This window comes from Haliotis asinina, chromosome 8 (genome assembly GCF_037392515.1).
Source record: "Haliotis asinina isolate JCU_RB_2024 chromosome 8, JCU_Hal_asi_v2, whole genome shotgun sequence".
NCBI classification, from domain to species: domain Eukaryota; kingdom Metazoa; phylum Mollusca; class Gastropoda; order Lepetellida; family Haliotidae; genus Haliotis; species Haliotis asinina.
Window position 1 is genome coordinate 25,066,577 of NC_090287.1, and position 27,248 is coordinate 25,093,824.

At 39.2% G+C, this 27,248-nt stretch overlaps 4 protein-coding genes across 4 annotated transcripts in view; 1 reads left to right on the plus strand and 3 right to left on the minus strand.

The window, feature by feature from the left end:
• Positions 1–2,290: 2,290 nt before the first annotated feature.
• Positions 2,291–10,565, minus strand: LOC137295014 (uncharacterized). Its single transcript, XM_067826264.1, has 6 exons — positions 10,440–10,565; positions 9,930–10,228; positions 8,887–8,999; positions 8,514–8,674; positions 7,554–7,730; positions 2,291–5,261 (listed from the first exon to the last, which is right to left on the minus strand). Exons 1-6 carry the CDS (start codon positions 10,530–10,532, stop codon positions 5,226–5,228), a joined length of 879 nt encoding a protein of 292 aa, XP_067682365.1. The 5' UTR covers positions 10,533–10,565; the 3' UTR covers positions 2,291–5,225.
• On the minus strand, positions 2,616–3,224 carry LOC137293949 (uncharacterized). Its single transcript, XM_067824841.1, has one exon. It carries the CDS (start codon positions 3,222–3,224, stop codon positions 2,616–2,618), a length of 609 nt encoding a protein of 202 aa, XP_067680942.1.
• Positions 10,039–16,370, plus strand: LOC137295013 (protein Churchill-like). Its single transcript, XM_067826263.1, has 4 exons — positions 10,039–10,724; positions 12,173–12,311; positions 13,956–14,026; positions 15,289–16,370. The coding sequence occupies exons 1-4, from the start codon at positions 10,509–10,511 to the stop codon at positions 15,379–15,381; spliced, it is 519 nt and encodes a 172-aa protein (XP_067682364.1). The 5' UTR covers positions 10,039–10,508; the 3' UTR covers positions 15,382–16,370.
• Positions 16,371–22,152: 5,782 nt separating this feature from the next.
• Positions 22,153–27,248, minus strand: part of LOC137293832 (potassium channel subfamily K member 16-like) — a 33,814-nt gene continuing 28,718 nt past the window's right edge. The window contains exons 4-5 of the mRNA XM_067824599.1: positions 25,821–25,993; positions 22,153–25,409 (exon numbers count right to left, since the gene is read on the minus strand). Of these exons, the coding sequence (XP_067680700.1) occupies positions 25,266–25,409; positions 25,821–25,993 (317 nt within the window). The 3' untranslated portion in view covers positions 22,153–25,265. The remainder of the gene's footprint in view (positions 25,410–25,820; positions 25,994–27,248) is intronic.

Below are 27,248 nucleotides of genomic sequence, written 5' to 3' on the forward strand. Positions count from 1 at the left end.
GTGAATATTGTAACACAAAACAACCCCTCAACGATTTGGTTTGCACAACGAATCACAGACTGCTGTCATGTATCACAGATCCTTTTTAATCTGGACGTTCCATTGCGTTAAATCGACTTTTCTCGCCCTATCATATTTAGAATACAATATCTATTGCATATGAAACACAAAAATCCTCTGCTATTCCACTGAAATACTCACTGTATTTGGTGTTACGCCGCTTTTAGAAAAAAAACCCCAAACAAACAAAGAAAACCCCCCCCCCCCCCCACCCCCCCAAAAAAAACAAAAAAAACAAAACAAAACAAAACAAAACAAAAACACAAAACCCTTGACTGGCGAACTGATGATTTTGCATTTCAAGATAAGTGATACAACAGCATGGTTGACGATTTCACACGTGTATCGACTCATCATTCATCTAAAACTGGATAATCCTGTATGTTCACCTGACTACGTTGTTAGAATTCGCCCGTCAATAATTATTGCCGGACTGGGCAACAGTCTCGTTCAGTTCCATTAACAGTTTGATCTGCTAGTGAAATCGAAACAATCGCTGCTTTAAACTAAAAGATGAAATGTCGAAAAGGGATACGAGATATAATCTGTGTCAATGTTTTGTAATTTTTTTGTACATCAAATGTTATGGAAGTCTTTGACAAAGGGAACACCACACCGTTTTTAATGTTCCCTGAACCATCCTGTTCACACAAAATTTGTCCAAAATAAAATGCCGGTCGAATGTTCGGTCCATATTCTCACGAATAATGATATACATGTATTCTCTTGTGTTATAATTCGTAACTGGCTGAATGGGCTGTAGTGTGAAACTAACCACAGACAAACTGTAGCGCAAATGGGATTGCGCAGGGTGGGGAATATGACCAGATTTCTTGCTTGCTTCGCTCGCATTTAAGAAGACTGCATTCTCTACGCTGCGCAACCCCATTTGCGCTACAGTGTGCTTGTGAACTAACGAACTTCATAATAATAAACATAATTGCTTGAAATCCATTTTTTGTTTTTTTTTGGTTGGAGAGATAAACTAGATTATGGTGATTATTGTGGTTAGAAAATAAACAAACCAGAAATGGTTATACATTCGTGATGTATTCCACACAGGCGATGCAACATGCTTGCGATGAATATGTCACAAGATAAGCTTGATGTCTCACGGAAAATGTGTGTTGTTTCACATGCATGTAGAGTAATGATCACGTAAGTGTGAATTTTCAAGAATATGCATTCTTTTATTGGGCAGTTTATTGGTTTATTAAATATTTGTTCAGGTACCTAACAATAAAAACATATTTATATGCATCATTACATGTATGATTACAACCAGCCTAAAAATATGGTCTCATTACGTCACGTCAATTAAATGTCGACAGGTTAGTATAATATGGAAATACTGTCCCTAGTTTGTTTTTCTCTGGAAACACTCAGCAATCTCTTACCATTATTCCAGTGAAGACTTTTCCTAACATTTAAATTACAGACATGCTAACGACCATATCCAGTTCATGCAGACGTGTCTAATGCCAACTCATTGATCTCACGGAGCATGTTTCCTGTCTGGTAATCTCTACACACACGATGTAATCAGTCTCCACGCAACCAGCCGCCTCGTTATGGCCGAACTGATACTCATTTATGGATAAAACTGATCATTAATCGCGTGCCAAGGCTACCATACTAACCGTGAGAAAACCTTTATGGTCACTTCAGCACCATGACAAAAATCCTGTTTTTTAATATGGGACTGGAATGGATAAATGTAAATTGCGTGTTCTCTTGATAAATTGTTTCTTGGGTGATTATATAATAAACGTGTACTTTAGAAACTTGGGTCTGTCCATGTTGTAATTACGGACGGAATTTCTCACCCATGAACCACTTCAGCAGACACGACGCTGGGCTGATCCCACCTTGATTGATACGTGCCGGATACTATTTCCGCGTGATTAATTACAATCGACCATGAATATGGAACTAATATTTCAAAATGAGGCAGTGACAAGAATCGAGAATTAGAAGTGATGCAGTTTATCATTTAACCATGTCAGGTGTTTCGACAGCAGTTTTATGTGGAGGTGATTGATTATATGTAACACTGAATTCAGTTATTGGCGCAACGACACGCAATTTGTTATATAATGTTCTAATAATAAGGCTGAGTTGACAATCAATAATACGGGTACTGGATAGGCTCAATGGAAATATTTTATCGTCCCAACTCTCAAAATAACATAGTTACACTGTTGAAAGATTCCAGTTCATGAAAGTAATAAACGTTCAAAGTTTTATTTGTCCCGTTTCGAAACAATATTCTATATAAACTAAACCTTCTTTAAACAGTAAATACCCCATGATCGGGTATCATCCACATCGTACTATTTGATGAACTACAGAAGATAACAATCATTGAAAAAATATATCCATCACTCACATCACATGCAATGAGCACAACAACCAATCCACAACTACTGCAATAGAAAATGTCGCTTCACGTTCAACAAAGCAGGTGAAAATATGGCAACAATGATTGGTGGTTAAAGTTGATAAACACCAGGGAAAAAATATACCATACTGTCCTGTGTGGATTACTTATGGTGTCACCGTGATGCTGGCAAAACTCGCCTTGGTTCCATTGGCTTCAATTGCACATCAGACATCACACCAAGTGAAACATCGGTTCCAACTCCATCGGTGTCGGTCGCCACACTCCCTCCTTTTGGATCAAGCCCGTTCTCTGCAGCAACTCCACCGGGCACACCATTCACTCCTAATTCTGCATCACCTGGCGGAGGAGGGGGAGTTGGCGTTGGCTGCTTATAAAACTTCTTCTTAGTTGGAAGATGATGAATAAAGTGGCGTTCACAGAATGGCATTTCTATCCTCTCTTCAGGAATGCCCTTCCTTTTCCTGTGGTGTTTCTTCTTCCTCGAAATGTATCCTAAACAAAAGTTTCTAATGTTGCCGATAGCTGGTAGTTTTTTGTTGATTTTGACAAGATCTTGTCTGACTCTAATGGCCTCTTCATTGTACAACCTTTCGGCCGCCCTCCGGTACTTATTTAGGACCCTCTCTTGCATTGACAGTCGTTTGTCTAACTGAGTGTTAATTACACGCGTCCTCTCTTGCAAATCTGCATCCAACTTGTTGTAAATGTCCGGTAACAGAGCGTTATTCACTGGTGGAGCCGAATTGGAATTCGACCCCATGTTTGAGCTCACTATTCACATGTGCGGAAAAACATGTCCGTTGATAGCAAAAGTCAGATCTTACCTGATCACGATGCAGCAATATTGAAACTATTTCGCCGTTTCTCCGTATTCACAGCCGCTTGGTAATTAAATTCCAATTGTCAAATGTCCATCTTTAATAAATTGCCCTCCACTTGATGGAAAAGCAATATGTTCAAGTCTGTTGTGACACCGAGAGTTTGATAAGCCTGTGGTTGTCAACAGATGTATTGAAGCATCGAAACACCGTCACACTGGTGTTGTTATCAAGTGACTTTGGTAGTGTATCAAAATATCAATACCCGCCAAGCACAAAGCCTAGTCAGACTGAGTAGCGTGCAGATAAACCGTTTAATCACGGGTATTAACTGTGAGCAAACGTCGATGGGTGCGCGTCCCCCTGCGTGGCTAGACACAAACAGTGAGATGAGATCGATGTTGAGTCGTATCTAGGGTGTGTTGTGGGGAGTTTCTCCAGCAAGTTTTTTGGCTCTATGTAATACCTCCAGTACGTGCTTCAGACACACTCCGTCGTTGTTCACAACCCATTGCAGTTTGCGTTTAAACGGTGAAACGAACACCCTAAAAACACCTGTTCGTTAAATTGTGATTCAAAAGACCCCTAAAGGTACATGTGTGTTTACTGAGTGTAATAGACTTTGCTTTTACACGATCACGATTTGTAAAGCAGCGATACCCAATTATATAGATCCGTCTTACACAAACTCTTGTGTAGGCATTGAAAGACATGCACAGCGTGATGGAAGACGAAATGAATATAAACTGATTGCCGTGAGTATGGGAAATCCATTTCCATGAAGCACTGGCAAATTGCAAGTTATTGAGTGACAAATATATCCATTTGACAGAGACAGAGAAGTAGGTCAGAATATAATAAACTTATACTGTAGGGTGAGTAGCGTCACGTGGGATATGAAATACTCAAGGATTAGTTTGTGGGCTTGATTAAGGGCTTGTTATAAGGGGTCTACTTTAATATACCCGATAGTGTACTGTTGGATGTAAGGAGGCGTATCGACCACGGGAGACCCTGAGAACATAAAATTCTACAACTGTGAAAACAGAACAGTGTAATCGTTGCCAATGGCATGCGTGAACTGTTAGATCAAGTAACAAAGTATGGTTACAGTAACAAAGGGCGGAAATACTGCTCGATGTCACGATTAGCTTACCACCAGCGGCTTACTGAATGACAGCTTTCCATATGCTGTCAGATATGTAATATGCTACAGTAACCATGAACAGCTAAAAAAGGAGGAAAAAACCCACCTAAGTGTTCGCACAACAGGACACAGTGTGCCAGCTGATGGTTATATGATACACCCAATAAGACATGAATGATACCTTTAGGTGTTATCAAAGTTATTGTAACTGTCGGAAATGATACTCATAGTATATGGGTGTAACAGGTATAAAAACGTAACTCTATTAGTTGAAACAATACCCAGCATTTCAATTCATTCGCTTCTCACTGATAGTTAAATTGTCAATCCTAACAAATACTTATCACACTTATCTTTATTAATAATGGGCGATTCTTATAAGCTATTTCACTTGTTATCCGTTGCTTACGTAATGTTTTCATGACGACTTAAGTAACCATATCTTTTAAAGACATAAATATTCAATTGCTTTGCCAGTCGGAATAGAAATATCAGCGGCTGATGGCAGAATATCGTGGAATGTGTCGGGATACCAAGTTATCTCGAAACCTCGGTGGCACTAACATAACATAGATTACTTGCGACCAAATATATTCTGAAATCTCCCGGAAGAAGCGAGAAAGCCATAAACTTGCAAAAACTCGTAAGAGACTGATTGGTAGCCTGGGTTGCACACATAAACTAATCAACCGTCTGTACCCATATGTTTTATATACAATATTTACATAATAACCAACGCAATTTGTGAGTGTTCATCTATTGTTGACCTGCACATAAAGATGATATATCTTCAGAATCAGCAATACTTGACCTGATTCTTCTTTCTGTTGCTCTGAAATAAGGCAAAACGGTCAAAGTGTAAGTATCTTGCATGTCCATAACATATAGTTTATGTAAAATATGTGTATCTACAAATGTTGCTTGAGGGACATTGTTTGGGTTTCAGTTTTAAAGACAATTATTAAACAACAATAGAATATGCCCTTCAGGCCTCACCCTTGCATATCCCTAAGGAAAAGATCTCTTATGTTTAAGTCTTAAAGCTTATCCCAGACGCAACTGAAAATCATCATCCAGCAAAATGATCGATAGAATCAGTTTTGGATTCAGATTTATTTGGACTATTACCTCCAAGAGGACTGAACTTCTGTAGAGATGGAAATAATTCTCAAAGCAGGGCTGCAGATAATCTTTCAACACGAGGAGCACATACGCCTTATTTTTTTTAGTATAAGAGCACTGGGAAATGTTAAGAAGTAATGATTTTAAGGCCGTACACCATTGCTGTGGTGCGTATCTGCTAAGTTCTCTAATTGTTTCCCTACCATATCGTGCATATTTTTTATCTGTGCATAGGCTGATAGGGCCCTTATCTGGCGCCCTGTCATAGAGTCAAAGCAAACGCGGCTTATTGCAAAGTATTTCAGGCAGATATACTCTTTCAGATTTAGATAAAATGGTTTAGGATCAGTGTCCACTACAAGTCTCACGGGAAAGACTTAAATACATGCATTGAATAGTCTTACTTAACTGTCCATTGTCAGCTGTCCATGGAAATGAAACATAAAAAATATAAGGGAATGTTGGTTCACACCGTTTGTTTAGAAGATATACAATCTAGGCATGAATATGTTAAAGGGTGGACACAGGAAAGAATTACTTCAAAGAGTGATCGCTTGACTGCCGATATTGCCTCACGGGTATGTAGGAAGAATACAATACAATGTTATGTCCACTGACAGCTGCCTCTGTCATTACAATGAACCTTTATTTTAGCAAAGTTTATTGACGTGAATATTAACACATTAATACTTGCACCTTGTATAAGCTGTATGAAACGTTGTAATAGGAGTTGCTATGGCTTACTTTTTCACTGTCGCTGCCAGACACCTCTTAATGCCATTTACAGACAAGAGCAGCTTAACTCTGGCACTGACCATTATATTAGGTAACATTTTCTGCCAGAAATGACCGACGAAATAATCAACTGTGCAGTGACTGACAAGTGCTTTACTAAAAGGATGACAACAAAGGAGATTAGAAATAGCCTTAAGGCTAGTAAAGTCAATCGTTTAGACCTTGGTCGTTGTGATATACTATTAGTTAATCTCTTTAATCCTGGAAGCAGAGGACCCTGGGAACTGATCAGCAACGTGTGTAATGTCTGCATATCATTTCCTTGTAAGAGTCATATTTTGCCTAGATGACAAAAAGGGTGAATGCCCACTTCTAAAAAGAAATCAATTTTAGAAATCAAATCAACAGGTTTGAAAGATTTCAGAGACGTAAAGTTTGGTTTAGGAGTTGCAGACAAAACACTTCCTTACATATTAATCTGTATTCCTATATGTCATTTGCAGCTAGTTGAATCTACTGCAGTTGAGAATAAAACCAATACTATATACAATGTTGCCATAACATTGGGGTTAGAATGGTTGGAATGTCAAAGCCCAAATATGGTATATTGCAATACCGCAAGTGTTCAAATGAGGTTACTATTCACAGTTTCACTATATATTAGTAATACCTTTCTCTAGATATATGGAGCAGTGACACCGTTTTCTATACAACAAGGAGCTTAAATGGTCCGTGGGAAAGGCTAACAATAACTATCTCATACAGAATATTTTGCTTCCAACAATGAGTGACTGCCAAGACCAACTCAAGGGCGTTCAAGGGAAATAAGGTTGGATTAATCTTACAGTTATATGCTTTTACTAATCCATTCTTCTATTCAAAGCTTGGGATATTACAAAGGCCCATGTATCATGTATGCGGTTTAGTTACAACTGTTCATGAACACTTAGGCCCCTTGGCCCCAGTGAAATACGTTTACACTGAGATACCCATACTTACTTACATAATTTTTGTAGATCTGTAGCAAGATATGTTAGTAATCGTGCCATCAATGATTTGTGAAAGTTCCATTTATGAGAGCAACGTACAGAATTTTACGTTCACTGTTAAAATATATTTTGACAAATTGTAAAGAAAAAACCGGTTGCTATCTGTCTCATGTACATTATAGGGAAATAAGTATGCTCACATCTTCAGTTGTGCTATTGTGTAGCAAATACTTACGTGTCTGTTCGGATAAGGTTAACAGTCAAGTGTTTCTACAAACCCTTCGAGTTCCTCTTGTCTCCTTCTTGAATAGTTCCTTTCTCTCCTTCCTACGTTCCTTTTCACGTTTCTTCCTCAGTTTTCGGAGGGACTTTTCCTCTTCAGCGGTGATGACTTTTGAGTGGAGATATCTCCGTCGTGTCATTCTCCTTAAAGGTGGATCCTGGTGTACCCGAGTCTGATATATAAAGCAAATCGGCAAATGACATCAACAAAATTTAAAGGTGGATCCTGGTGTACCCGAGTCTGATATATAAAGCGAATCGGCAAATGACATCAACAAAATTTGGCTTTAGAACAATGACCAAAGTGAACCTGACAAGTGATACATATGCTTTGATTTTATCCATGATCGTAGTTGTTTATTTTACCGGTAATACTTTCATTCACGTTTAATCTATACATTCTCTGTCTCTCTGTTAGATAGAGATTGTCACGACAGGAATTGAACCATATGGTCACGGTGTTGAGTGAATCCTCAAGCGATCGTTCTGGACAGTTTCAAAGACGCAAGTTGCTATTGCCAATGCACATCGAATGATGACATTTGACACAGGTATATCCCTTCTAATGTTAATAAGTTTTAGTATGTTGCATTATTTGCAGGGCTGACTTGCACGAAGAAGCGATCTTAGGACTGCAATGATTGTAACCCCCAACATAGACTTAAGATAGTCATAGGGCTGAGATTGCTTTGTGCAAGTGGGTCCAGATCAGAACATTCAGAGAGTTTCTTCAGTAATGTGCTTTATAGAAAACGCAAAATTTTGCAGGTAGTATTTGTCAATTTTAACTCTCAAATATTAATGGAGACAAGAATTCATGTATACATAATGCTAATGTTTTCACAGTTCCGATAGGGCAAGAAACTGTTTGAAACAGACGTAAAAGGGTGACGTTTAGCTGACAGTGTATACAGTGCACTTGAAAGCTTGTCCAAAGTTTACATAAGTTAACATACCCAAACTTGTGGCTGCTGTGGTGTTTTAATAGCTGTTGCCTCTGAGCTTATCTCTTCACTTATTCCAAGCAGGTAGTCCACTACATTGTTGTCATTCAAATCAACATCAGTGGGTTGTCCAATGTGTTCATCCACTGCCATGACATTGTGGCTGTCATCATCTACAAATGCATTTCATCAATAATCAAGTCTTTTCCTAGCGTTACCAATATGTATATATGTCCTTTTCGTGTTCAGTTTAAGGGCAATTAATGATTTCATGAGTAAGACTATACCGGCATACCAACAAATATGTAAGACAACAATAATCATGTAATTGTTTAACTGCCAAGTCATATCTACTTGTCACATGTAATGTCACTCCGAGCAGTACCTATAAAATCCAGGATGTCAGGAACATTCTCTCCAAAAGGGGCTATTGCATGTAGATTATCTAGAGCACTGAGAACCATTGGCGTTGCAATGATAAACCCATCTCCAGAAAAACTGAAATAAAAGCATTAAGAGACATACGGTTAGGACTGGTTAAACCAAATACTTCCACTGAGATATCACGAAGATTACCATGGGACCGTCTATTATCGCGGTAGTTAATGTTGTTGCCATCCGGATTATGATGGTCTACTGACATTTTGCATTATATAGATCAATATATTTTTAGTTGACTGATGTTTAATATTCATTTCCGTCACATACAATGTGGCACATAGTTGCAAATCATTCAATATCATCGTAGCAATCCCGATTGCCTCGTTTGACCCGGAAATTGAAGCAACTCTCTATTATTGCCCTATTGCAATTTTCTTAATAAGGTACAAGAAAATGACTGTGAAATGTTTACTAAGACAACTAACGAATGTAAATAGTTTTATTGGTAAAGAAATATTCATGAATTTCATTCACATTAGCACTATCCTGATGTTTTCAGCACAAACACCTGGAACTTCTATTCATTCGGATGCAAGGTAACATCAACGTTACAAAATATTGTTTTGTCGCCTTAATGCATACCATATAATTTGCTGCCCTGTGAATTTGCACAATACGTCACTTCCTATTATATTTTTAGGACGGAAAATATGCAAATGACCTTATAGTTGTCTCAGGATTACTCTTGACGAAGTAAGTTTTGATTCATGCTATATGTAATGACAGCTGGGGTCATACTAGTTACTCACTTTAGAGATGAATACCCAACTATTGCTACGATTAGATATGACATTCCAGTGAAATGAATGACTTTTTCCTGACCTGGTGCTTCTGTTTTCACATGCGTTGACAATAAAGAGCCCGCGATAACGGAGAGTTCCAGTATACTTCACATTTTATAACATTTTAGAGTCATTTATTTATGAAAGGAATATGGACATAAATCAAAACAAACACAGTTGCTAATATGACTTAGGTTGGGATAACGTATGACAATTCAGATCTGGAAAATAATACTTGTCTGTAATGTTTTGTGGTGGACACGGTGTTGCGTGTCCAGTTGGGTAATGTCTATTGACCCCCGGCGTCTTCGGTGTTGATGGTTGACTATAACTAAGATTTACAAGTCTTGGTAGACGTGGCGGGGTACATGTAGGTTCTGGTTTGCGAAACGGCAACGCGAATGGAGTTTTAAATCCCTGGTTTCGAACGTTGTTTAATGTCTGCTGGTCCAAGCTGGCTAATATTCCCTCCTTCCTTCGCTTCCGGGCATCCTCCTCGACTCTCTGGCGTCGAAAATAACAACATATTATTCAACAATATAATCTAGCAGAAACCGTTAATCAAAGAAGTTTCAATATCTTCCACTATGGCCCATTTCAGATATTTACATTTTAAAAAGCTCACAGAAAGTATGTGGATACAACGAAATTCTATCCTGAGACATCCTTATCCAACGGAAATATATATATATATATTTATAAGATTAACTCAAACCTCTATAACTCTGTCAACGTCATCCGTGGTAATTTCTGGCAAGGGCTGATTCTTAAGATTCTTTAAATAATGATTTGGAAGAGGAATTTTCATATTTCATTTGCGTCGTCTGCTGCAAGGGCGTTTCACTTGGGCATCCCTGTGCACTTTGCGTTGAATATTTTCATTGGTTCCCAACGACTAATCATTATGGACGTCTCATTTATGCTTTGTGTACTTCCGGGTATTCCCTCGCTCGTTCAGAAGATGTGCGAAGACTGTGTTAAGGAAGAGTTTCCAGATCGGGTAGGTTAAATTTGTGATCAAAAGGCATAGTGCTGGGGAATGTGGATAATTAATTTGTTTCCACAGGAAACTGTAATCCTTAATAACGTTCTGTTCCCATGGGCTTCTGTTCCTGCGAATAATAAGTCCTGGGGCCAACACATGTTCACTGAAAATTTATAGTGAAATATTTAGATGACTATCAGTGAACGAGTGTTGGGTCTAGGACGTATTATTTTCAGCAAAACAAGCCCCTGTGATAAATGTACCACTGCTTTAGTTCAGGTTCAAAACTATGGTATACCTAGTCGTATTTATACTGTAGTCATGTTTGTAAAATGTTTTTTTTCTCAAAAATGCAACTGTGGCGACCTATACATTGGAGAAACGCTGAGACCAATCAACACCAGAATGAAGGAACATCAGACCTCAGTCAGGAAACTCGACCAGAAATCGGCCATCTCTGAACACATTCTCAAGAACCCTGAACACTCAATTCGATGGGAGGACACTAGGATACTATCTACCAACAACAACAACTGGCGCCAAAGGAAACTGCAAGAGGCCATCGAGATCCGGAGACAGAAACCAGCCATCAACCGCGACCAAGGAGTGTACCTACCAAGTGCCTGGGACTTATTGATAAATTAATGTCATCTATCTGTGTACATTCTATCTATGTAATTCATGTATAGCCAATCTACCCGAGTACATCCTTACCTACTTGTGTTTGTACATCATCAACCCTCATGTAAACATGCTCACCCCCTATCGTGTGTTATGTACATCATCCTATCATGCATAATGTATCACCATTGGCTTCCATCCTTATCCCCAATCACGTACATCATCCTTACCCCGTATCTGTGTTATGTAAACATATCCAATCAACTGTAATGTATTACCATTGGCTTCCATCATTGTTATCTTAACTATCGGCTTCCTATCAGTGCTTGTTTATACTAGCTTTCGTTAACTCATTCCACTTGTTACTTTGTTATTGTTTTACCTGTACATATAAATACACCTCTGTATCCCTTTCTCAATCACCTGATAAAGGAGTAAGCATTAACTCCGAAATGTTGTGTTCTCTCATAAAGAAGTTGATATCCATAAAAATCTTCATTCTTCTCAAAAATGGTTGGAATCCCAGTGGACTCCCCCTCCCCCACTCAAAAAATATTAGTATGACTCACCTTACTATGACTGAAATACTGTTCCAGGATTAACAGATGAAACTTCCAGTTCCAGTCATAAGCGGCGTTACCTTTCTATAGGTTTGTCAGCTGTACTCATCATCATGGATTTCTCACGTGTGAAACACTTAGAACCTGCATCACTCTCTCTCCTCTCACATTAAGCTGGCACACCTTGTTATAATAGGAATACTGTTCAAGCTATGTTAACCCAATAACACTCACTGTCAGAAACATACACAAATCATGATCACAGCTTTCTGCTTGTTACAGGGCAGTATGTGTGTGGACAATGGGTCATACATGGTGAACTATGCCCAGTGTGCCGATTGCAAGAATCGAGGAGAGGTGAAGGTCATCAACAGAGTTTGCAACGAGGAGGAAAATGGAGATGAAGTCATTACTTATCAGCGTAGGTGCAGCTTATGTCAAGGTTTTCAAAGAATTCATAAAAATAGGTTGAGAATAATCTGAATTTGGAAATAATTGCTTATGTTCATGTAGAATATGGGCTCTCTTTTGTAACAGAGGATATTTCATAACTGCAGAAGGAATTGCAGTATACCCTAGTTTTGATGCCACCATTTGTCCAGGAGAAAGCATGGCATTATACCCAGGGTGGCATTATATCTAGGTAGGGCAGCTAGAGGCCCTATGCAGTCAACAAGGTGACTGAGCTGATGTCACCTGTAATGGACCTTGGATGACTGTATAATCCCAGCCTGTAGGAGCTGCAGGTGATGTGTTGTAGGTGGCAGAAAGTGTGTTGTAACATGTTTAATGTCATCAGGGATTGCAGCATATGTCATATTTGGGATTTCACTTTCTTAATGTAATCATCATCAGGGAATACAAGACAAATTGAAGCATTAATGAGTTTGGTCAGTTAATTTGAGTCATTATCATTTAACCAACTAAGGTATGTATACTACCAGCAGCCATTGTAATTGGTATTATAACCAGGGAAAATGACTTTGAATGAAAATGACTTTTGTTGAAAAAAACCAGGAAATCCATTCTGGCCAAAATATGGCATAATATCCAGATGACATTATAACCAGGGTATATTGTACCTGATTTGGGTCTTAATTTCTTGATTTTATAAATCAATTACACTCTGTTTGATATCATGTGAGACCAATGAATTGCTCACTAACACAAAATCTAGTATCAGTGATTTGACTTAGAGAGCCAAAACTCTCAAAACAGTTCCAACATAAATTAGTCATCTCATATGACAATAATTTTCAAATAATGAAATCTTCCTACCTTTAACCAAAGAACTGGGGGACTTAAGGGGGCCGCCAAACAGTGATTTATACAGAATTCTGAACCTAGTGATCTTAATTTGAGGAAACAATCTTTTGATTTTTTCTAAAATTTATTATTCAGAAGTATTTTAATACCATATTCACTATTGTATCTGATGCAGTAATATATACTAAAGCATTCCACTCCTTCCTTTGCATTTGTCTTGTTAACTATAAAACACTGATTACTTCATTTGAGACCGAGGAATTACTCACTAGAAGAAAATCGTATAATATCAACAAAACCAAATTTTGCACAGTCAAAAAAAGGCTAAAATGAAAACAAATTGATGAGATCAACATTTTTATTTTGGTGTCCAAATTTATGAAACAAATCAACAGTTTTTTTTTTTTAAAAATGTTTTTCTTATTCCCACTTTTTGGTTACATTTCCATCCATTTCATTTGGTTGCATTTATTGCATTATAAAAAGGTGAAATGCAGTGGTCATGTTTTTGTTTGTGGTGATGACACAAAAGAGATATACTGTGCAAAATGATCTAGATGAAACACAGTTATGAAGACTGAAACACCTGCATACACAAGAGATCCACCTGACTGCAGTGAATTGTTCTCACAAAAAATGAAACTTTGACACAGATTCTTGAAACAGAATTCATACGGGCATGGTGCGGGGAAAGGTGATGATGATTTTTCATGGCGAATGTTCCTTATCCTTCTTTTCCCTACATGATAGAAGCTAGGCTATCTGTAAACTATATGTATTTTAGTGTGTTTTCCTTCAGATGTGTGCAAGTCCTGTGAGCATGTCATTGGAGATCATGAATACATCTTCCGAGTTGAGGAAGATTATCAGGTGAGTACAGGCTGAGATGGGTTGACAACAGAGACATGAGTTCAGGTGAAGTGGGGTTTAACTTTGTAATAAAAATTTTGTACCAATAAAGCAATGTGCATGTAAGTGAGTGTGCTTGGCTGTTTGTACTAGTCAGGACTGGTGATGGTTTTTACACTGCTAGTGTAATAAAACCAAGGCCGGATACCTCGATCAAACACATACATGTACTGACTCCAACTAGACCTTGTTTTAGCACCATATGCCCAATACCAGGCAGAGTGACAAGATGTATCTGACAGTGTCTTTTGGTATGACACCATCAGGGCCTTCCTTTGTCTGGGCAAATGTTCTCTTTACTTGGAGGAAGTCAGGAGAGACAAGAATCACTGCTTACCTCATAAGTATGAGCATATTTGTCTTAAGAGGCGACTAACAGGATCAGGTGGTCAGGGTTGTTGATTATGTTGACACATGTTGTATCACAGTAGTATCGATTGATGATGGATCACTGGATTGTCTGGTCCAGACTTGATTATTTACAGTCCACCACCATGTAGCTGGAATATTGCTGAGTGTAGCGTAAAACAACTCCAAATCATCAGCATGGTATGTCATCTTGCTGGTGCGGGCAGGCTAAATCAAGGGACATAACTCTTCCTGTACTCACAAATCAGAATACTGCTACTACTGCTGGTATAGCTATCAAGAATTAAAGTATCCTGTTCCTTGGATCTGATTCTATAATTTGTCCCTGTGAATACTGATATATAGAACATACATTGTAAATATGTACTGCATTTGTGTGATATGAAAAAATTATTATTATTGTTGGCAGTTTGTAGGAATATTTTACCATTTAAAAAGGCAGCATCTTTATGACATAAGCAGAATATAGCATGGATAAACATATAAATAGAGATTTTGTTAAAATATTTTCCACTTTCTGAAAATTCCAGAAAACTATATCTATTTCATCATGTAGATGAATGACAACTTTTGTTCATTTTGGACTTAGTAGTTTTTAGCACATCTTAGAGCAGTCAGTATCACAGTGATACCAAGGGATGTCAGCTTGATGTGGTGAGAAAAGCTAAAGTCAAGATGTTTGATGGTCATAACATTATATTGCTGAAAAACCTAGAAGCATAACTTGTTATCCCATCACAGTGAATTACATCGTGGTAACTGCTGGCAAGCCTGGTTCATCTTGGAATTGTTTGATTATTCTCTAGCGGGTAGCACTGGTTACTCTTCATAGTTTGGTTGTATTTTTATTTCAGGTGTATGAGATGTCCTGTTTACTGTGTGGGAATGGGGAAGATGAGAGAAGCATATTGCCAGTTGACCCCCAGAAACAGCTAGCATTTTTCTGACAAGTGGTCATGGTGACTGTGTGAAAGAAGTCTTTTGGTTTTAAGCTTGTCTGTGATGCCAATAGATTCACAAGTGTATGAATGGGACAAAGGACACAGTCTCTGAAAATGTAGGGTACATTACATTGTTGTTGTAGAGGACCTCATGGGTTCCTCCAAGTCACCAAGGCCTGACCTCATGGGTTCCTCCAAGTCACCAAGGCCTGACCTCATGGGTTCCTCCAAGTCACCAAGGCCTGACCTCATGAGTTCTTCCAAGTACACCAAGGCCTGACCTCATGGCTTCTTCCAAGTACACCAAGGCCTGACCTCATGAGTTCTTCCAAGTACACCAAGACCTGACCTCATGGGTTCCTCCAAGTACACCAAGGCCTGACCTCATGAGTTCTTCCAAGTACAGCAAGGCCTGACCTCATGAGTTCTTCCAAGTACACCAAGGCCTGACCTCATGGGTGCCTCCAGTATTGCAATTTAGGGCATTTTATGGTCGTCTGAAATAGAAGCAACAACGGTGTTGTATTAAGTTATTTGAAATCCCATACTGAATTTGGATGTTTGGATAAAACGTAAGTTTGAAAACTAAGGTATAGTCTTAAAACTGTGTATGTTTCATGTTTTAGTTTAGATATGTACTAGTGCATGATTAATCCAAACAAAAATAATCACAGACTCATCTGAACCCCAAAGGAGATTTTGGTTAGCATTGCTCCTCAGTCTGTCAGGGTCAGTGACTGGGTTGATTCCATGTAATAGTACCCCAGTGGCAAGGGACGTTGTTCATAATATCAACCACACCATCACATGGTTGCCACATTGAAGGTCTTATAATAGAGACTTGTTCATGAATATTGTTTTCTCTTGTCGCTACTGAGCAGAGATATTGGCGATGCCCTCACTTACTCATTCATACTGGATATGTCATTTGAACTCATTACCATGGAATATAGGATATTTGATATGCAGTAATAAATATGTTTTTCCTACCTTTATAGTTTGTCTTTTTGGTCTGTTTAAGCCTTGCTGTTTACTAGCGTCCTGCTCCAGTTAACCTTGACAACTGAATTTATTCATTTCATCTCTGCTTACTGTTTACAATACACAAGAACCACTACATGTTCATTTTGTTCTGATAATTGACATGGACCTGGTCTCATACATCACTGGATTTGGAGCTCAATTCCAGTGACACAAAGCCAGAAATAGCCGTCTAATGAAATTGCTCCCATGATTGATACCATTTCTGATGTCCCTACCTTGACAAATCTGAACAGAATATATATCACAATAGGATGTAGATACAATCCACTTAATAATGGTGTAGTAGGACCACGATGAATCCTGAAGAAAGACCATGATATATCCTGAAGTAGGACCATGATATACCTTGAAGAAGGACCATGATATACCTTGAAGTAGGACCATGATATACCATGATAGACCAGGATATATCCTGAAGTAGGACCATGATATACCTTGAAGAAGGACCATGATATACCTTGAAGTAGGACCATGATATACCATGATAGACCAGGATATATCCTGATGTAGGACCATGATATACCTTGAAGAAGGACCATGATATACCTTGAAGTAGGACCATGATATACCTTGAAGTAGGACCATGATATACCATGATAGACCAGGATATATCCTGAAGTAGGACCACGATATAGCTTGAAGTAGGACAGTGATATACCTTGAAGTAGGATCGTGATTTAAGTTGAAGTAGGATCATGATATACCTTGAAGTAGGATCACGATATACCTTGAAGTAAGATCACGATATACCTTGAAGTAGGATCACAATATACCTTGAAGTAGGATCACGATATACCTTGAAGTAGGACCACGATATACCTTGAAGTAGGATCATGACATATATCGTGAAGTAGGATTACGATATACCTTGAAGTAGGATCACGATATACCTTGAAGTAGGACCACGATATACCTTGAAGTAGGATCATGACGTACCTTGATGTTGGACCACGTCCATAACATACCATGAAGTAGGACCATGATATAAATTTTACCACGATATTATTCTAACTTAAGCATGACCTTTTTGCGGGGTGGTATATCAGGGTACCAAGAGACTATGTGGTAAATGTTTGTGTTCTGCAGCGACCACACAGATGCAGATTGGGTTAGTCCGTAACAAAGGTACACATTGTCTTCATTGATCACCGTGTCCTCCGGCAAAATCGAAACGGGTGACAAATGATGTGAGTGACTAATGTCGAGGAAACGAGCAGAGGTACATTCACGGAAACAACGGTAGTCAGTTTCCAAAACACTCCCAGTGATTAAAACGGAACTGAATTTCGATTCTGTTTTTGAAGGTCAAATCTGATATTATTCTCATTAACAACATACCCGTATAGATCTACGCTTATTTCAATCGCCTTATCTAATGCAGGGATGGGCATTCATCCCACATCCCGAACGCCGGCAGCATTGACGCGATGGATGATACTTGTAACCAATATGAAAGATGGGACCATTGGATCCCCTTGTCGCCACATTAATGAAAGACTGATCTCCCCGCGTGAGAATGCTGGTTAATAGTAGTGGAATTATGCTGTCAGCTGGTAATTCATTGTCTACTCAAACAATATCGATTTGTAATGGCGGATGTCACTTGAAAACTGAGTCTGAAATAACTCGTTGTTTATAAATTCCCGCATTTGTCCCTCAGTAACTATCAGTTGATCTGTAGGTTAGTTTCAGTGTTGAGATACTTTCTGATATTTTGTTGAATAGTGAGTGAGTTTAGTTTTACGCCGCTTCCAACCAGTATTCCAGAAATATCACGACCGATGACACCAGAAATGGTCTTCAATGGAACCCACGTGACGCTTTAAGCACTAGGCTATCCCACCGCCCTTCTAGTTGAATATTTAACGTATGCACCGTACACAATGTCACTTTTTAAAGCTCACATTCACGGCTTGGGAGTTGTTACAGGTTTATCAAATATTATTGAAGTCATTTCACTGCGGGGGATAAGAAGAATTGGCTCCGCTCATTGTTTCCACTTTGCCAGTAGAGCGTGGATATTCTTTTTTACCAATATGCTGCAATACTGATTGCTAGCGAGTTATCTGCCGTGCCGTATGACTGCCTTAACTGGGTTAACTGTTTTGCTTATCTTTTCCGAAGCCGACGTTAAAGTTGTCGTCTCTTGCCGAACTCCAGTACCGCTGCAGGGCTGGTTGTGAGCGATAAGCGCTGGCGCAATAATGCTACACAGCTTGAAGCAAATAAATCATATTTTGTTGGATAACAGTATACAGAGTGGGATAATCTCCTAATGCATATACCTTGTATTCTATGACTCTCAAATATGTAGGTTATATCATTTTCACAGCCAAACCCACATTCAATTATTCCATTAAGCGTAATACCAAACAGTGTATATAGGTCCCGTCCACAAAACGATATTTGAACTACACGGATCCGCACTCAGTGTATGGGTGTAACGATAGTGTTGACAGAGACCCAGTTTTAGGCCTTCATGTTTTGATTCCGATTTCAATAACAGAACGCTAAAACTGTTTGAAGTTCCTGACAACGTTTTGCGAAATGGAACGTTATTATCCAAGATGCCTTCTTGTTTTCATTCCGACTTGAATAATAGCACGCTGAAAACTGTTCGAAGTTCTTGACAGGAATCTGCGAGGTGCAACGTCATAATCCAGGGCCTAGATTTTCGAAGCTCTCTTAACGTTTACATTGTTGTAAGTCTTTGTTAATGTATGGCACTTACGACTGTCTTAGACTTAGAGACCATCGAAAATCTAGGCCCAGAACGCCGAAAGCGATGTGGTATCGTTTAGTATGGTTGCTGTTTAACGCCGCACTCAGGAATATTCCACGTATATGGTCTGTAAATAATCGACAACTCAGTGATGAACATAATGAGCATCGATCTTCGTACTTGGGGTATGATGACGTGTGTCAACCAAGCCTGACCACCCGATTCCGTTAGTTGCCTCTTACGGATGTGGCAGCGAACAGAATGTGAAGGTTATTACCTGCATAACAGAGGATGGTTTAAGTTTGTGAAAGTAGTTCGGGATTATCGATCGTTTGACAGAAAACACATGGTGGGGTAGCTTAGTGGTTAGAGCGTACGCTCGTCACGTCGAACACCCCGGTTCGACTCCCCACATGGGTACAATCTGTGAAGCCTATTTCTGTTGTCCCCTGCCGTGACATTACTGGAATGTTGCTAAAGGCGGCGTAAAACCACTCCCCTGTAGCCTGATGAATGCACACATTGCTAGCCACATCAATCAACCAGCCCACACCTGTTTACAAAAACGCCGTAACTATACTTTTATACAAGTCGATGCCAGTCTCAATATGATAGCAACGGCTAGAATTACATTCTTTAGCTTGTAACTATTCAGGCTGTTATTGAGCCAGTTGATCAATGTTCATCCCTTCATTTGATGAGATGATTGATGACCTATCCAGTGTTAACATTTGGGGAACTGATAAATAAGTGAAACACTTTAGAGTTAATATTAGGGCCCAATGAATTACATGCATACGGAGTAGCTCATACGTTGCAACACTGGACATTCGCATTGATTCACCGTACAGTAGAGGCGTAAAACGGAACTAACGATCGGCATGGGAACTAATACCTGAAGAAATTACATTGCGTTAAAACTTATGAAGGCATGACTCATTGTGTTGGGCATTAATGGTGTGGGTACACATTTCATTAAAGTGTCGAGTAAGCATGATCTATGGGTAATTTGTAGCAGTTGCTGACAAAATTACATTGATACAGATTGACAAAGAGGTCAATCAACGAGGTACACAACGTGTTTGCCATGGAAGAGCTACATTAATCCCGCAGATTTTACAGCGCTTTGCTGAACTGATATTTGCGATGTTTTAGGGTTACAATGTTAAATACTCATGCTGCTGATCACTAGATGGCCTGGTCTAGACTTGATGGGCATTTTTTAAGTTGAGCTGATGAAGAAGACACTTTTTATGGATATACAACGTCTGATATTTTGTGAAGGCGACGTTTTGACATAGTGACTGAGTGAGTTTAGTTTTACGCTGCACTCAGCAATATTACAGCTACATGGCGGCGGTCTGTAAATAATCGAGTCTGGACCAGACAATCCAGTGATCAACAACATGAACATCGATCTGGGCAATTGCCAACCAAGTCAGCAAGCCTGACCACCCGGTCCCGTTAGCTGCCTCTTACGACAAGCATAGTCGCCTTTTATGGCCAGCATGGGTTGCTGAAGGCCTATTCTACCCCGGGACCTTCACGGGTAACGTTTTGACATAGACTGGACCCACTTGCACAAAACGACTTTAGAGCTATAATTATTGTAAATCCTTAACATCGCGATCTTAGGCTTCGGCTACAATCGCCATCCACTTGCACAAAGCGATTGTAGGTTAGGATCATCGTATGTTACCATCAAAACTTACAATTGTCTTAGTTTATCATTAAAATAATCTACAGTTGGATAACGTAAAAATTATGTTTCTTTCTAATTCTAAAATCTAAAATTAATTCTGACGAGAGACGGTTTTAATCTGAAATTTTAAATATAAATATAGTATTCTTCAAACAGGAAAATACACTTGCTGTGACATGTGAAATTTGCGTAAGTTTTTTTAACAAAAAGAAAAAAATAATTATCAACAAAACAGCGTAAAGTAATTAACATACTGTGGATAAGTATTTAATAACACATACAAAACACACGGAACGATATCGTTTTTCATATTTCCATGTCATGCAATTTCTACAAAAGTCCCACAGTCATGTCACCCTTTCATATCTTTACAAATCTTATGCTTGTGGGATATATTTGGGATTTTACTCCAAATAACACCGACCAGATGCCAAACTATGTTTCATCGAGAGCCATTGACAAATCATGTTACATTTAGGTGTTATATGATGAGGAAGTTCTGTTTATATGCTATGTTTCAATTTTCATGATTATTAGGTCAATAACTCAAGAGCCAAATTTGTTAATGTAATTGTTTGTATTTCAATATTTTCATAAAACATGATGTTTCTGCGGTTGCAGTATCACATTCTTAGTTCATAAATCAAATTAGAATGTAGAAAAATTAGAGAATAACCCACGAGGTACGAGTGATTATATATGTTGCCTTTCATGCTATCATTTCCTTCAAAGATTTGTTGGGGTTGTTTTTGTTTTGTTTCTTGAAAATATATATCTGCTTTGCGAAAATAATACTTTATGTTATTAATATCCATTACTCCCCACCCCCCCAATATTATTTATTTTATACATCCTTTACGTCTAAAAAATTCTTTATACAACAATAACCTAGCATTCTTCGCAAAAAAAAATATAAGTTATGTTATAGTGTAAGGTTACTTGTCAATATATGCTGTAACTGTGTTTTTTGTACTACTTTATACTACTGGTGAACATCGCCTCTGTATATATGTATAAACACAAGCATTGTCCAAAAATATCTGTGACAAATAGCCACCAAATGAACTGACGCTCATTTGTGTCAGTCTGCAGTTCACCACGCTGGAACAACTTACGTTAACACATATTATGTACACATATACACTCATGTATGACATTATTAACACTTTATTAGACCACCTGGCATCATATATCGGAAAACGCTGGCTGGCTGGTCACCAAGGGCAAACCAATAAAACACATATTGCCTCTCCCTCACCTTAGTACCTGTGTACTCACACTTCCGGTTCTAAAAATAACATATAACAAATGAGAATGATTTTTTTATACATGTCAGTTTTGTTTTACAAACGGATTCTTGGGCTACAACAAACAACAGGTGCCCGATTTGAAAACAGATACAGGTGGTGTCTTGGAAGTTGTCATAATCACAGGGGCTTGTATTACTGAAAATAATACGTCCTGGGTCCAACAAGCCTACACTGATATCCATATACATAACCATTGTCTTCAGCAATACAAGCCCCTGTGGTCATAATTAAACATGGTGTTATAAAATAATATTTATACGTCATTATGATAGTGTCAGTAATTATGGAAATCATGTTTTTAATGTGACGAAAGTATGTAAACTATTTGTCACCTCAATGCCTTCTCCATGAGCGTCCAATACAACAATGGTTCCTTTTTTGTACATGTCTGTTGTCACATTAGTCCAGCATTGTGACATCGCATAAAAAGAAAACAACTCATTCGTGAATACTCGTGAAATTCCGGAGGTTCCGGAAAGAGACGAGTGTTGATAAAATTTGCCGTCAAGTAACGAACATCACCAATCTTATATCAAGCTCTTAACACCACGCTCTGTTATTCACTGAAGGCACTATAACTCCGCATGGATTCATGTGTGTATCTCGAAAAAGAGAACGCCATTTCTGACAAAGACTACGAGAACTCTCCATTCCACACAAATCAGCCCACACACATCTTAGCATGGCACAGAGAACAGTTACACTGAGTTTGATGCTGCCCTGAAAAGATGCACAGTTTTATCCTCACAGAAAAATAAATTCTCACACGTCCAGTGAAATCATTCCAATGTCCATCAACTTCGGATGTCTCGAACACCGACGTGTCACAAAGAGGTGCGTGATATCCGGAGTATGCTATGGATGCAAGGCTTTAGTAGAAAAGTATACCGTATTTTTCCACTCCAGTATAATGTGTAATTTGGTCGTTCGACATTGCCGAGAGACAGAAGAAGAGGTGGGGGTATCCCCTCATTTCAAAACACCTGGATCCGCCCATGCTTGATATAACAACTGTTCCAAACATGTCTCATAACAGAAGGTCATGTACTGTTGATGATCATGGTCACAAGGTCATGTACTATTGACGATCATGGTCACGAGGTCATGTACTGTTGATGATCATGGTCACAAGGTCATGTATTGTTGATGATCATGGTCACAAGGTCATGTACTATTGACGATCATGGTCACAAGGTCATGTACTGTTGATGATCATGGTCACAAGGTCATGTATTGTTGATGATCATGGTCACGAGGTCATGTATTGTTGATGATCATGGTCACAAGGTCATGTACTATTGACGATCATGGTCACGAGGTCATGTACTATAGATGATCATGGTCACAAGGTCATGTATTGTTGATGATCATGGTCACGAGGTCATGTACGGTTGATGATCATGGTCACAAGGTCATGTACTATTGACGATCATGGTCACAAGGTCATGTACTTTTGATGATCATGGTCACAAGGTCATGTACTATTGACGATCATGGTCATGAGGTCATGTATTGTTGATGATCATGGTCACAAGGTCATGTACTGTTGATGATCATGGTCACAAGGTCATGTACTGTTGATGATCATGGTCACAAGGTCATGTACTATTGACGATCATGGTCACGAGGTCATGTACTGTTGATGATCATGGTCACAAGGTCATGTATTGTTGATGATCATGGTCACAAGGTCATGTACTATTGACGATCATGGTCACGAGGTCATGTACTGTTGATGATCATGGTCACAAGGTCATGTATTGTTGATGATCATGGTCACGAGGTCATGTACTGTTGATGATCATGGTCACAAGGTCATGTACTATTGACGATCATGGTCACAAGGTCATGTATTGTTGATGATCATGGTCACAAGGTCATGTACTGTTGATGATCATGGTCACAAGGTCATGTACTATTGATGATCATGGTCACAAGGCCATGTACTATTGATGATCATGGTCACAAGGTCATGTACTATTGACGATCATGGTCACGAGGTCATGTACTATTGATGATCATGGTCACAAGGTCATGTACTATAGACGATCATGGTCACAAGGTCATGTACTGTTGATGATCATGGTCACAAGGTCATGTACGGTTGATGATCATGGTCACAAGGTCATGTACTATTGACGATCATGGTCACGAGGTCATGTACTATAGATGATCATGGTCACAAGGTCATGTACTGTTGATGATCATGGTCACAAGGTCATGTACTGTTGATGATCATGTCACAAGGTCATGTACTATTGATGATCATGGTCACAAGGTCATGTACTGTTGATGATCATGGTCACGAGGTCATGTACTGTTGATGATCATGGTCACGAGGTCATGTACTGTTGATGATCATGGTCACGAGGTCATGTACTGTTGATGATCATGGTCACGAGGTCATGTACTGTTGATGATCATGGTCACGAGGTCATGATGATGTTCCACTCGGTAAAAACGTTAGTTCAAGTTAATATGTGTTTTTATACGTATGACCTTTCTTGTTTCTTTCTTTCCCGAACACGTCTAACGACTTGCGCCGTGTCATGAATGTTTGATACATATGTCGTGTGACACGAGGTCGTCTGAAGTTACTGTCCTGATCACTTCAAACGCATGCGCGGTGGTAAAAAAAAGTATGATATTGATGTCAACTGACACAAATGAGTCTCAAGTTGTTGCCTCGATAGTTTCATGGTGTTATAAATGTATCATACAGATGTCATGTAGGTCTACGATGCCTCAAGCTGTTGTTCAAATCACTTCAAAAGGCGGCGTGATGTTTTAATTATTTCTCACAGATACCGTATAGCTTAAGACGTCTCAATCACACCAAACGCTGCTTTGGTGTTTTAAATTCGCACAGATGTCACATAGCTTATGGACGTCCAAAGCAGTCGTTCCGATCACTTCAAACGGTGGCAACATGTTTTAAACGTTTCACAAAGATTTCATATTGGTCAAGGACTTCTCAAGCTGTCCAATCACTTTAAACGCTGGCGTGATGTCTTAAATGTTTCACACAGATGTCAAAGGCCAAGGACGTCTAATTGTAACTGCGGTGGTAGTGGTGTTACGAACACTGAACGATCGTTGAAGTAGACGGACATTACAAATGGTTTATACTGACAAGTTCGACATTCTTGTCGCTCGCAGTACTCACGTTGTTCGAACTATCTGATTTGGAGAGTTTATTTTTTCTCAGATTCGGTACTACACCATTCTTAAGCTCGTCCAAGCGACCGATCTCATTCTGAAACAAAATGGAAATATATCTGCAGACAAGAGCTAAATATATTTCATGTTCACCTGAGAATGACAGAGTTTGTTACCGATAATGGCCAGAAAACCTGACTATAATAAGATCTTTACTATATGCGCAGTTGGTATGGCGTTAGTGTTTCATAACATCAGGCAATCATCAATGCAGCTCTACTGGTCGAGATGAGTGGGACATTAAGTAAACATAAATAAAACGATCAAAACCGGAATCTGTCCAATCCGGCAAGTTGTCAACACCAGCATAAAATCTCAGTCCTATCCATGGCTTGTACATTTACCATCAGCTCTACAATCCGGCATGTTGTCTCAACCGGATTATTTCTGCAGTCGCAGCGAGTGCCGCTTTAGACAGCTTCCACTGTAGTAAATTTAGCCAACTTACTTCAAATCTCTTTAGTGTCTTCCTCTCTACTTTGGAAGCGTTCTGGACGAGGACGTCTGTGATGTACTTGATTACGAGGGACAGATAGGACAGACCAAGAAGGATCCACACATAGGCCATAATCTCGTACGCATCACGGGCTGGGCCGGCCGATATCTTCTTCTCGTGAATACCTGGATAAGGCAAAATGATGCACGTGGTACACAATCATTACTTTTTCGCTTGACTTGGGAATATACATAACGCACGTCTTTGAATTCTCGTCTGTGTATATATTAGGTTGCTCTATCAAATGAGTTAGCAATTCTGGTTTGATGCGCAATATTCCAGATATATCACTTGAAATAGGCGGAACGCATTGTATTCGTTAGGAGAGTTGAACGTTGGTCTTCGGTGTGAGTAATGAAAGCTTTAACCACTAGGTTACATTTTTAAAAGTTGTTGACTTTTCAGATGTAAGAATGTTAAAAGTCGCGGTGAAAACTTCAAACTTTTTAATGGAAGACATGAGAAACACCTCTCCAAGCTTAAAGCATAAATAAAAAAAAGATAGTGATGATTCAATTCCCTTCATCGCCTTACACCCTATTGTGTTAGGGATACAGTTCCCTTTATCGCCTTATACCCTGGTTTGTGATGATTCAATTCCTTTTATCACCTTATGCCCTATTGTGTTGAGGATACAGTTCCCTTTATCGCCTTATACCCTGGTTTGTTGATGATTCAATTCCTTTTATCGCCTTATGCCCTATTGTGTCGAGGATTCAGTTCCCTTCATCGCCTTATAACCTATTTTGTGAGGATCCAATTGACTTTACTGCTTTACATCCTAGTTTGTTGAGGATCCAGTTCCCTTTATGTCTTTATACCCTATTTAAGTCGAGGATTCAGATCCCGTGTCTTCAGGAGTTGAAGTGCCTTTGCATGTGTTTATGACGCGTGTCACCTGAAAGAGGATACGCTCACCTTTTCGCAAACACCCGGCATCGTTGTCCTCTATGATATAGCCACCGATGATTATGGAGTATACATTAATAATGCCTATGATTTATGCTATTTTCTTTTTTTCATAAATGGTACGAGGACAGAACGTTGGTCTAGTGGAGAGATCGTCTGCCCTGCATGAGACAGATTGGTGGTTCGAATCCCGACCGCTTCACAAGTAGGTACTCGGCATCAAGGGACTGGTCTGCATGGAGTGTCCACTAGGGCTGTAAAATCCTTCCTGGTCGCACGCTCGTACGCACGCACGCATGCAAGCACGTTCGTACGCACACACTCTCCTGACTTTTGGGACAGGTTGAAACAACGGTTTGTAACCCAGTGATATTAGCTGAAACCTCAAAGTGTAACGTGAAACTGTAGTCTATAATGGCAATACTGGTATGTCGATCGGGGTTAACGCTCAGTCGACAGTGACCTTGGTGT

What these genes read in the sequence shown, in the direction of transcription:
- LOC137293949 (XM_067824841.1), bottom strand. Translation starts at nt 3,224, where the DNA reads ATGGGGTCGAATTCCAATTCGGCTCCACCAGTGAATAACGCTCTGTTA.
- LOC137295013 (XM_067826263.1), top strand. Translation starts at nt 10,509, where the DNA reads ATGATTTGGAAGAGGAATTTTCATATTTCATTTGCGTCGTCTGCTGCA. An exon ending in AGGAAGAGTTTCCAGATCGG is followed by an intron (nt 10,725 to 12,172) that starts GTAGGTTAAATT and finishes TGCTTGTTACAG; the next exon opens with GGCAGTATGTGTGTGGACAA. An exon ending in TGAAGTCATTACTTATCAGC is followed by an intron (nt 12,312 to 13,955) that starts GTAGGTGCAGCT and finishes GTTTTCCTTCAG; the next exon opens with ATGTGTGCAAGTCCTGTGAG.
- LOC137295014 (XM_067826264.1), bottom strand. Translation starts at nt 10,532, where the DNA reads ATGAAAATTCCTCTTCCAAATCATTATTTAAAGAATCTTAAGAATCAG. An exon ending in ACGTTGACAGAGTTATAGAG is followed by an intron (nt 10,229 to 10,439) that starts GTTTGAGTTAAT and finishes TTTCGACGCCAG; the next exon opens with AGAGTCGAGGAGGATGCCCG. An exon ending in CCAGATCTGAATTGTCATAC is followed by an intron (nt 9,000 to 9,929) that starts GTTATCCCAACC and finishes CTTTTATTTCAG; the next exon opens with TTTTTCTGGAGATGGGTTTA.